The 11,578-nt window shown below is 45.4% G+C and overlaps 1 protein-coding gene across 3 annotated transcripts in view; it reads left to right on the top strand.

The window, feature by feature from the left end:
- Positions 1-259: 259 nt before the first annotated feature.
- ATXN10 (ataxin 10) overlaps positions 260-11,578 on the top strand; it is a 140,292-nt gene continuing 128,973 nt past the window's right edge. For all 3 annotated transcript variants that reach the window (XM_043880862.1, XM_043880865.1, XM_043880864.1), the window contains exon 1: positions 260-615. In XM_043880862.1, the coding sequence (XP_043736797.1) occupies positions 500-615 (116 nt within the window). In that variant the 5' untranslated portion in view covers positions 260-499. The remainder of the gene's footprint in view (positions 616-11,578) is intronic.

Genomic DNA, 11,578 nt, shown 5'->3' with positions numbered 1-11,578 from the left:
CTCCTGCGCAGACCCTAGTCTGCCCGCATCTCCCCCTCAGGGTGTCCTCGTCCCCCACACCCGCTCCCATGGAGACCCCCTCTGCCCCTATTTCCCCGCTCAGGGTGTCTCCGTCCCGGGCCCGCCCCCTACCCCTCCGACTTCTCCTCGGGGACCCTCAGCCCTCCTGACGTCCCCACCCCCTCAAACACAACTTCCGCTTGCGCCCCCTCCCCACAGGGCGAACTTCCGGTGGGCGCCCCCCTCCCCGCAGGGCGGGACTTCCGCCCGCGCCCCCCTCCCCTCGCCGCGCCGTCGCGTCCTCCGGCCTGAGGCGATCCTTGGGCGCGTGCTCTCGCGCTTTCCGGGCCCGGCCCGCGGGCTGCAGCGGCGCCGAGGCGGCGGCGGCGGCGGCGTGCGGAGGCAGCAGCCCGCGCTCCACCCCATCCCGCCGGCCCTCCTGCCCCTCCTCCTCCGGCTTCTCGTCGTCGGCCGTTCGGCCCGAGCTGCGAGCGGCAAGATGGCGGCGCCCAGGCCGCCGCCCGGCAGGCTGTCGGGCGTCATGATGCCCGCGCCCATCCAGGACCTGGAGGCTCTCCGCGCGCTGACGGCGCTCTTCAAAGAGCAGCGGAATCGGTAACCGCGCGGGCATCAGGGGCGGCCCGGCGGGGCTGGCGGGAGCGGGGCGGGGGCGCCCCCTCCTCCCGGGGCGGCGGCGGGGTGGCAGCTCTGCGCCTCACCAGAGGGCCTCGGGCTGGGGGGCGGGGGTGACACCTGCTTCCCACTCGTCAGAACGGGTGTGAGGCCGGGCACAGGAAGGGGGACCGATCCAAGGGAGCCCTTCGCCGCCTCCTGCCTGTTGGGTTGGTTGAGCCGCGGTGATGGCGCCCGGGTAACGTGCAAGGTGGTCTCCTCGGCCTGGTTGGAACAGACTGGCAAGCCCCCAGAGGCAGCAGAACGTGCAGGTGGGGGAGACAGACGTTGCAAATGTGCAAGGTGGGAGGCCGCGTCATTCCGTTCGTCCTGTGAGCCCAGGCTTTGCATCCCCAGTGGTGGCCCCGCTTTGCACCGTGGCCACTTGAGTCCCGACTCTGCCACAGAAGGGCCAGATCTCCGTTGTATAAGGTGCCTAGGAGTCTGAAGATCTGGATTTGGCTCCTAGCCCTACAAGCGGTGCGTTATGGTGCCATTTCTCCAAGCCTTAAGATTTCCTGCCTAAAAATGGGAATGTAATACACGACTTCATTGCTAAATTGTACAGAGGAATAAATGAAATAAAGCACGTGAAAATACGAAGTACCTGATATCTCCAGTCATTGCCTGTTTAATTTTGTTCTAGTCTTATCTGGGCCTCAGTTTGTGTGTCTATTTAATAGGAATGAGGTTGGACAGTACTTCTGGTGAGGTTGTTTGTCAAGATTAAGTGAACTCATGCATATTAAGTCCTTGGCACATAGCTGACACGTAGTATTAAATCAGGTTAGCTGATACTATCCCTTCACACACTGATGGATGGTTCTTCGTAAGTGTGTTGTTGGGAAGCCCTGCTCTGGAATCGCAGAAGTATGTGCAAAGAGGAGAGGGAGTGTGGGAGAAGGCCGATGGTCTTAGAGTTTCAGTCGGTCTGAGCACTTCTGCCCCAAATCACAGTGAGTGTGGAGCAATTAAAAGAGTGTCAAGAGCCCTGGGCACTGCTCCTGCCTTTTTGGGAGATAAGTTAATTGATGTGATACCTCAGAGAGATTTGTTGATTGCGTTAATGCTTAGGATATCTACACCATGATGGGCTCTCCTTCTAGTCAACCAGTCATCAGCCTTCACTGGGGACCTGCTCTGAAGCAGGTTCTTTGCTAGGGCCGAAGGTGCAAAGATGAACGTGATTTCCCTTTTTTCAAGCAGGTTAGGGTAATTGCCGTGTAAACAAATTGTAAGAGGGTCTAGCCAAGAAGAGATGGTGGAGCTGGGGGAACTGTGGATCTGGTGGAGAGATTTGTGGGCTGGGAGAGGCCTTAGGTTACTATGGCTTCTAGGCTTACAGATGAGAGGGCTAATTAGTAAGAACAGTATGTGCAGAGGAACAGTGTGCTGATTTTTTGCATGGTCTCTGAGTTTAAATGAAATAACATAGATAAGGCATCTGGTACAGAGGACATAGTCAAATATCAAGTTCCTTTTTATAAGCTGAAGGATAAAATTCAAGGGCCTGAGCCAGTTTACAAGGCCTTTCCTGACTCTGCTTCCTGTGAGGGGAGTTTATGGGGAACCATGCTAGGAGATCAAACCGGTCAACCCTAAAGGAAATCAATCCTGAATATTCATTGGAAGGACGGATGGTGAAGCTCCAGTACTTTGGCCACCTGATGTGAAGAGCTGACTTATTGGAAAAGACCCTGGTGCTGGGAAAGATTGAAGGCAGGAGGAGAAAGGCGCAGCAGGCGGTGAGATAGCGTCATCGACTCACTGGATATGAATTTGAGCACACTGCAGAGAGAGTGGAGGACAGAGGAACCTGGCATGCTGCAGTCCATGGGGTTCTAAAGAGACAACTTAGCAACTGAACAGAACAACAGTGGGAGGTTCTTTTAAGGGCATGGCCTGGCAAATCTGTATATTAAATCTCTGGCTGCCATTGTGAGAGATATATTAGGGTGAGGCCAGAGGCAGATGACTTGATGGAGAAGCCCAAGAGAAAGAGAAAAGTGCCTGAATTTAGGGTATTGTCTATGGGGATGGGTAGGATAGATATTGAAACATCTTTACCAGATTGAATGGACAAGACTCAGGGACTGGTTGGATTGCTGGGGAAGAATGAGAAGAGGTGAAGGTGCATCCCATATTTGATTTGAGTTTTTCCTGGGGCTGGCAGGAACTCTCTTCTAGTTCAGGAAGAGTTGAAGGCCAGGAAAGGTGACCTGATGTGTAGGTCTTGGAATCAGGAGGCAGATAGTATGTGGTGGTGCAAAGAGCGCTTGATGAGGGTTTGTGAAGACAGGCTTCTGGTTCTGCCTCTGCTTCTCAGCATGTCTTTGAGCAAATCACTAGTTGCCGCTCAGAAGGGTCTCAGGGTTTCCAGAGGCCAGCTGCTCTGCGAAGATCCATCCAATGCTGATGGACCCAGAGGGAGGATGGGCGGAGGTGTCAGAGGCTGCATGGGACGTAAAGTGAAGCAGAATGAGGCATCACAGTAGCAAACTGAAAAGCACAAGATACAGCGGAATCATACTGAGGAAAGTAAGAAGGAATTTGACCTTTCCCCTTGAGCGTGGGCTGCATTTAGTGACTGGCTTTTAAATAACAGATGTGGGGGAAGTGACAGGGTGTGACTTCTGAGCACAGAAGGCCCTGAAGCTTCCTCATTGCTTTCTCTCTTGGATCGCTTGCTCCCAGAAAGCCATCTGCCATGTTATGAGGGCACTCAGGGGTCCACCTAGACAGGTCTGTGCGGTGAGGAACTGAGGCCTCCTTCCAGCAGCCGTGTGAGGACCATCCTGGAAGCAGATCCTTAGTCCCAGCCAAGCCCACAGCTGTTTGTACAAGTTGATGAGGGACTCTGACCTGTATGAGACCATGAATTGCTCAGTTTGGGGCTCATTTATTATGTAGCAGTGTGCTTAGTCGTTCATTTGTGTCCGACTGTGACTCCATGGACTGTAGCCCTGCCAGGCTCCTCTGTCCATGGGGATTCTCCAGGCAAGAACACTGGAGTGGGTTGCCATTATTTTCTCCAGGGGATTTTCCCAAACCGGAGATTGAACCCAGGTCTCCTGCGTTGCAGGCGGATTCTTTGCTGTCTGAGCCACCAGGAAGCTCCCCTGTATTCAGTGTAAAGCCAGGTGATAACTCTACCTCCACTGTCCATGCAGCTGCTCACATGCGGCTATTGAAATTAATCAGCAGTAAGTAAAATTAATCATTCCGTTCCTTGTCCCAGCCACATTTTCAATACTAGTAGCCACACATGGCTAATGGTACCTTCTCGGACCAGGAAGATACAGATTATTCCTATCATCACAGAAAGTTCTGTTGAGTAATGCTACTGTGTTTTTTTCTATAGGATTCTTGAGTATTCTTGAACTAGTTTTAACGTTTGGGTACTGCTTTCCGTAAATCTTCTCATGCTTAAACTGATAGATTATTGTTCTTCCATCTGAAAAGCTTGTTGAGTAAAGTGAGCGTATCATGTTCCTTGGGTCCCTAGCATCTAGCATACTGTCTGATAGTTGTAGGTTCTTAACAAAGGCTTGTGGAATTACTGCTATTTGTGTAAGTCATTATTTATGCGGCTTCTCAGGTGGCTCAGCGGTAAAGATCTGCCTGCCAATGCAGGAGGTGCAAGAGACTTGGGTTCCATCCCTGACTGGGAAAAATCCCCTGGAGAAGGAAATGGCAACCTACTCCAGTATTCTTGCCTGGCAAATCCCATGGACGGAGGAGCCTGGTGGGCTACAGTCCATGGGGTCGCGCAGAGTTGGATACGACTGAGCACACACAGCACAGTTACTCATGGTGCGTGTGTAGTCTTTTTGTTCCATACTTGTATTGGTAAATTTTTTAAAGCTTCTGTCAGTGTGGGTTCTTTCTTCTTGTTAATGTGTGTTTAGTCAAAAGTATATTCCTGATTTCTTCCTTCTAGGCTTTGTGTATATTGTGTAACAGGGCAGATGCTTTCCTCCCCTCCATGCTTTGGAGGCCCTTTACCTTATAAACCCTATTTTCTTTTTTTTAAAGAAAGCACTTACTAGATTCTTCATACTATGTAATTATTCATAGAGATTTCTTATTTATTCTCTGTCTTCTTCCAGAATGAAGGCCCATGAGGACAGAGATAGTTGGCTTTTTTTTTTTTTTTTTGGCTTTTTTGTAATTACCCTGTTTGGATCATGCCTTTTGAATTTGATGTCTTTGAACAGTTTAGGAAATTGTCAGCCAGTATTCCTTCAGCTGTTGCTTCTCTCTCATTCTTTCCTTTCCTTCAAGGAATTTAATTACACATATGTTAAACCTTTCACTGTATTTTGTGTATCTCAAAGCCTCTTTTCTGTATTTCCGATTCTCTCTGAGCTTTGGTTTGAAAGTTTGCTCCTGTCTTCTTGTTCTCTGTTCTGGTTTTTGCTGTGTCTAATGTGCTGTCTATTGTATTCTTAGTTTCAGGCAGTTTTGAGTTTTGTAGAATTTCTATTTGATTTTTAAATGGATTGCTCTGTTGAAATTCATAGTCATCTACTTTCTTAAGCATATTAATTATGCTTATTTTAGAGAATGTGCCTGATAAGTATCTGTTGTCAGTTTCTGTCTTCTTGTGTGTAGTCATCTGGTCTTCTCGTCATTGAATGCTGAATGTCACATAAGGAATGTTAAGACCATTTCCAAACTATGTGCAAGCTCCAAACCAAAATCAGTCTAAAAACAATTTCATTCAAAAAATGGTGGTAGAATAACTTGATATCTAAATGAAATAAAATGAACTTTGACCCATACCTTGTACCATTCACAAAAGTATTTCCACATGGATTGTAGACCTAAACATAAAATTTTAAACTATAAAATGTTTAGAAGATGGGAGAATATCTGTAATCTTGTGTGTAGGCAAATATTTCTTATCCAGGTCACAGATAATATTGACCTTTCAAGAAAAACTATCAAATTACACTTTATCAAAATTAAAAAAACTTCTGCCTATTGCAAGATACCAATAAGAAGATGGAAAAGGCAAGTCATAGACTGAAAATATTTACAACACATATACCTAATAAAGAATTTGCCTTAAAATATATAAAGTGCTCCTGAAACTCAGTAACAAAAGACAATCTGGTAAAAAAATTGGGCAGAAAATAAATCTGGTTTAGAAAGGAAGATATATAAATGGCCAACAAATACATGGAAAAGTACGCAACATCGTTAATCATTGAGAAAATGCAAATTAAAAACTCCACTCTATGCTCTTTAGGATGGCTTGTTACCAAAAAAAAAAAAAAAAGGAAAAAAATTGTTGGTAAGGATGTGGAAAATTTGGAACCCTTGCACATTGCTGGGGAGGATGTGAAAGGGTTCAGCTATTATGTAAAACAAATTTTGTGGTACCTCAAAAAGCTAAATGTAGGACACAGTCAAGCAGTTCCACTCCTAGGTATGTATGTACCTTGGAGGATTAAAAGCAAAAACTTAAACAGATACTTGTGGGCCCGTTTTCATTGAGGTATTATTCATAATAGCCAAAAGATGGAAACAACTCAAGTGTCCATCAACAGGTGAATGGCTACAATGTCATATGTACATACAGTGGAGTACTGTTTAGCCATAAGAAGGAATGAAGTACTGGTACATGCTGTAATGGGGTGAACCTTGAAAACATGCTAAGTGGAAGAAGCCAGACATAAAACGACCGATATTGTATGATTCCACTTCTGTGAAGAACTAAGAATAGGCAAATTCATAGACAGAAAGGAGATTAGAGTTTACTTGGAATGCGGGGGAGGGAAGAGTTATTATTTAATAGTTACAAATTTGTTTGGGATACTAAATTTTTGGAATCAGTGGTGAGGTTTGTACAACTATATGAATATAGTTAAAGCCACTGAATTCTATACTGAAAAATGTTCAGAATGGAAAATAATTTGGTTTGGCATTGTTGAACTTTGTTGTTTGATATTGGAATACATTCTTAAATTGGTTGTGTTGTACATCATTTTAATACACATTTCTCACTGTATTTTTTTTCTAATGACATTACTTGCTATTTTATATTTATTTTAGACTGTGGAAATGATGTTAGACAAAAAGCAAATTCAAGTGATTTTTTTTTTTATTCGAGTTCAAAATGTGTCGTAAAGCAGTGGAGACAACTGGCAACATCAACAACATATTTAGCCCAGGAACTGCTACCAGACGTACAGTGCAGTGGTGGTTGGTTCAAGAAGTTTTGCAAAGGAGATGAGAGCCTTGAAGATGAGGAATGTAGTGGCAGGCCATTGAAAGGTGCCAATCACCAATTGAGAGCATTCATTGAAGCTGATCCTCTTACAGCTGCTCAAGAGGTTGCCAAAGAACGCAGCGTGGACCATTCTGTGGGCATTGGGCATTTGAAGCAAGTTAGAAAAGTGAAAAAGCTCACTAAGTCGGTGCCTCAGGAGCTGACCGAAAATAATATAATTGTCGTTTTGAGGTGTTGTCTTCTCTTACTCTATGCAGCGGCAACAAAGTATTTCTTAATCAGATTGTGATGTGTGATGACAAGTGGATTTTATGTAACAGCTGGTGTCAACCAGTTCAGTAGTTGAACCAAGAAGAAGCTCCAGAGCACTTCCCAAAGCCACACTTGCAGCAGAAAAGGTCATGGTCCCTGTTTGGTGGTCTGCTGCCCGTCTGATCCCCTACAGCTTTCTGAATCCCAGGGAAACCGTTACATCTGAGAACTGTGCTCGGTAAACCGATGAGATGCACTGAAAACGCAACGCCTGCTTTGGCGTTGGTCAGCAGAGGGGGCCCAGTTCCTCCCACGACTCTGCCTGACCCACATCGCAGAGCCAGTGCTTCACAAGTTGAGTGAATTGGGCTATGAAGTTTTGCCTCATCCGCCATACTCACCTGACCTTTTGCCAGTTGACTACCTCTTCTTCACCTGACCTTCTGCCGATTGACTACCACTTCTTCAAGCATCTTGACAACTTTCTGCAAGGAAAACATTTCCACAACCAGCAGGAGGCAGAAGATGCTTTCCAAGAGTTCGTCGAATCCTGAAGTACAGATTTTTATGCTACAGGAATAAACATTTCTCATTGGTAAAAATGTGTTGATTGTAATGGTTCCTATTTTGATTAATAAAGATGTTTGACCATACTTATAATGATTTACAATTCACAGTCCGAAACTGCTGTTACTTTTTTCTAACCTAATACATACATGCTACTGTCGCCAAGTCATTTCAGTCGTGTCCGACTCTTTGTGACCCTGTGGACTATGGCCCACCAGGCTCCTCTGTCCATGGAATTCTCCAGGCAAGCATACTGGAGTGGATTGCCATTACCTCCTCCAGGGGATCTTCTCTATCCAGGGATCAAACCCACATCTCTTATGTCTCCTGCTTTGGGAGGCAGGTTCTTTACTACTAGCACCACCTGGGAAGCCCTTAATGCATACATATTTTACCACAATTAAGAAGTTAATGTAATATACCAAAATTGATAAAATTATGTAGTTTAAATGAATGAATTGTATGCTTTGTTTGATTATGTCTCAGTAAAACTGATATAAACTAGTAAAACCATAATGAGATACCTCTGCAGACTCATTAGGTTTGCTGGGATTAAGACGACTGACAGCTTTCAGTGAGGATGTGGAGCAGCTGGGGGTCTCGTCCATTGCTGGTGGGAGCATGGATGGTGCAGCCGCTTTGGGAAACGCTTTGACAGTTTTTTATAAAGTTAAACATACTCCTGCCTATAACCCTAGGTATTTATCTTAGAATATATGTCCACACAACTTGTGAAAGAGTGCTTGTAGCAGCTTTATTGATAATAGCCAAGTACTAGAACCTACTGAAATGTCCGTCAGTGGGAGGATGACTCAACTGCCTGGTAATTGAATGACCCCCCAGTATACACAACAGTGTGGATGGATCTCAGAATGCGCTGAGTGAGGGAAGCCTGACAAAGACTGCATACTCTGTGGGTCTGTGCAGTTCCGCAGAGCTGACCTCTGTATCGCTGGCTGGTAATGAAGGCATGAACAGTGGTTGTCACAGGAGGCTGGGGATTGACTGGGAATGAGCATTAGGGAATCTTCTGAAGTGAGGGAAACATGCTCTCGCCAGATGGGTTGCCTGGATTTGACATACTTATGAAATCCTAGCCATCTGTGTAATTCACTGTCCATTATATCTGTTTTCTATGTGTAAAATTATTCTTCTCCCTGCCATGCCCAGAAGAACTTACTTGAGCTGAATCTCAGCCAGCATGGTGGAAGGACTTTGTGGAAATGTCACTGGTCTTTTCTGCTTCCTAGTTGAGAATTACCACTGATAAAACAATGTTTCTGAATTGTCAAATTTCCTCCAAGAAGAGAAGAGGGAACTGGTACATTCAGAGTGAGTCGGGTTTTGATCCATTTGTTCCTCCATGCCAGACAGTGCTCTCTCTGTATTTCCAGAGCCTGAGATGGGCTGAGGTGACTGATACTCATGAAGTGCTGGGGACCAAATCTAGGAAAAAAGGAAAGTAATCCTGGAAGGGTGCGGGCAGTAACGTGGCTCTGGAGAGTTCAGTTCCTTGTCCAGTGAAGAGTGCAGTGGAAGGGTGCTTTGGGAGTCTCACTTCGCAGTGATGTCATGCTGCTGGTGTGGGGCTGAGATTTCCTTCCTCAGGGTGGGGCGGCAGAGGTGGTTTATCGTGGCTCGTCAGGACCTCTGGGTAAGACGGGTGGTTGTGCAGAGTGACAGAAATGGTTTTGTAAACAATTTGAGTTTGGGGAGTGTCTTCCTCACCCCCTTGAGATGTATTGGTATGAAATACTGATACCTTCTGGGACTCAGTGGGTTTCAGGGGGGAAAGGCTTTCATAAGGCATAGAGAAGGAAAAGGCAAGGGAGAAAAGGAGAGATACACCCATTTGAATGCAGAGTTCCAAACAATAGCAAGGAGAGATGAGAAAGCCTTCCTCAGTGATCAATGCAAAGAAATAGAGAAAAACCATAGAATGGGAAAGACCAGAGATCTCTTCAAGAAAATTAGAGATACCAAGGTAACATTTACTGCAAATATGGGCTCAATAAAGGACAGAAATGGTATGGACCTAACAGAAGCAGAAGATATTAAGAAGAGGTGGCAAGAATACACAGAAGAACTATACAAAAAAGATCTTCATGACCCAGATAATCATGATGGTGTGATCACTCACACTTAACCTAGAGCCAGACATCCTGGAATGCGAAGTCAAGTGGGCCTTAGGAAGCATCACTATGAACAAAGCTAGTGGAGGTGATAGAATTCCAGTTAGCTATTTCAAATCCTAAGAGATGATGCTGTGAAAGTGCTGCACTCAATATGTCAGCTAATTTGGAAAACTCAGCAGTGGTCACAGGACTGGAAAAGGTCAGTTTTCATTCCAATCCCAAAGAAAGACAATGCCAAAGAATGTTCAAATGACCGCACAGTAGCACTCATCTCACACGCTAAAGTAATGTTCAAAATTCTCCAAGCCAGGCTCCAACAGTACATGAACTGTGAACTTCCAGATGTTCAAGCTGGATTTAGGAAAGGCAGAGGAACCAGAGATCAAATTGCCAGCATCCGTTGGATCATCAAAAAAGCAAGAGAATTCCAGAAAAACATCTGCTTTATTGACTATGCCAAAGCCTTTGACTGGGTGGGTCACAGCAAACTGTGGAAAATTCTTAGAGATGGGAATATCAGACCACCTTACCTGCCTCTTGAGAAATCTGCATGTGGGTCAGGAAGCAACAGTTAGAACTGGACATGGAACAACAGACTAGTTCCAAACAGGAAAAGGAGTATGTCAAGGCTGTATATTGTCACCCTGCTTCTTTAACTTATATGCAGAGTACATCATGAGAAACGCTGGGCTGGATGAAACACAAGCTGGAATTAAGATTGCTGGGAGAAATATCAATAACCTCAGATATACAGAGGACATCACCCTTATGGCAGAAAGCAAAGAGGAACTGAAGAGCCTCTTGATGAAAGTGAAAGAGGAGAGTGAACAAGTTGACTTAAAACTCAACGTTCAGAACACTAAGATCATGGCCTCTGGTCCCATAACTTTGTGGCAAATAGATGGGTAAACGTTGGAAACAGTGACAGACTTTTATTTTTCTGGGCTTCAAAATCACTGCAGATGGTGACTGCAGCCATGAAATTAAAAGACGGTTGCTCCTTAGAAGAAAAGTTATGACCAACCTAGCCAGCATATTAAAAAGCAGAGACATTACTTTGCCAACATAGGTCCATCTAGTCAAAGCTATGGTTTTTCCAGTAGTCATGTATGAATGTGAGAATTGGACCATAAAGAATGCTGAGTGCCGAAGAATGGATACTTTTGAACTGTGGTGTTGGAGAAGACTCTTGAGAGTCCCTTGGACAGCAAGGAGATCCAACCAGTCCATCCTAAAGGAAATCAGTCCTGAATATTCATTGGAAGGACTGATGTTGAAGCTGAAACTCCAATACTTTGGCCACCTGATGGAAAGAGCTGACTCATTTGAAAAGACCCTGACGTTGGCAAAGATTGAAGGCGAGAGGAGAATGGGACGACAGAGGATGAGCTGGTTGGATGGCATCACTGACTCAATGGACCTGAGTTTGGGTAAACTCAGGGAGTTGGTGATGGACAGGGAGGCCTGCCGTGCTGCGGTTCGTGGGGTCACAAGGAGTTGGACACGACTGAGCAACTGAACTGAACTGAGATGAGTGCAGTTGTGCGGTCGTTTGAACATTCTTTGGCATTGCCTTTCTTTGGGATTGGAATGAAAACTGACCTTTTCCAGTCCTGTGGCCACTGCTGAGTTTTCCAAATTTGTGGGCATATTGAGTGCAGCACTTTCACAGCATCATCTCTTAAGATTTGAAATAGTTCAGTTGGAATTCCAT

This window comes from Cervus elaphus, chromosome 22 (genome assembly GCF_910594005.1).
Source record: "Cervus elaphus chromosome 22, mCerEla1.1, whole genome shotgun sequence".
NCBI lineage: Eukaryota > Metazoa > Chordata > Mammalia > Artiodactyla > Cervidae > Cervus > Cervus elaphus.
Note: the sequence above shows the minus strand (reverse complement) of the source record. Positions and strands in the feature narration are given on the sequence as shown.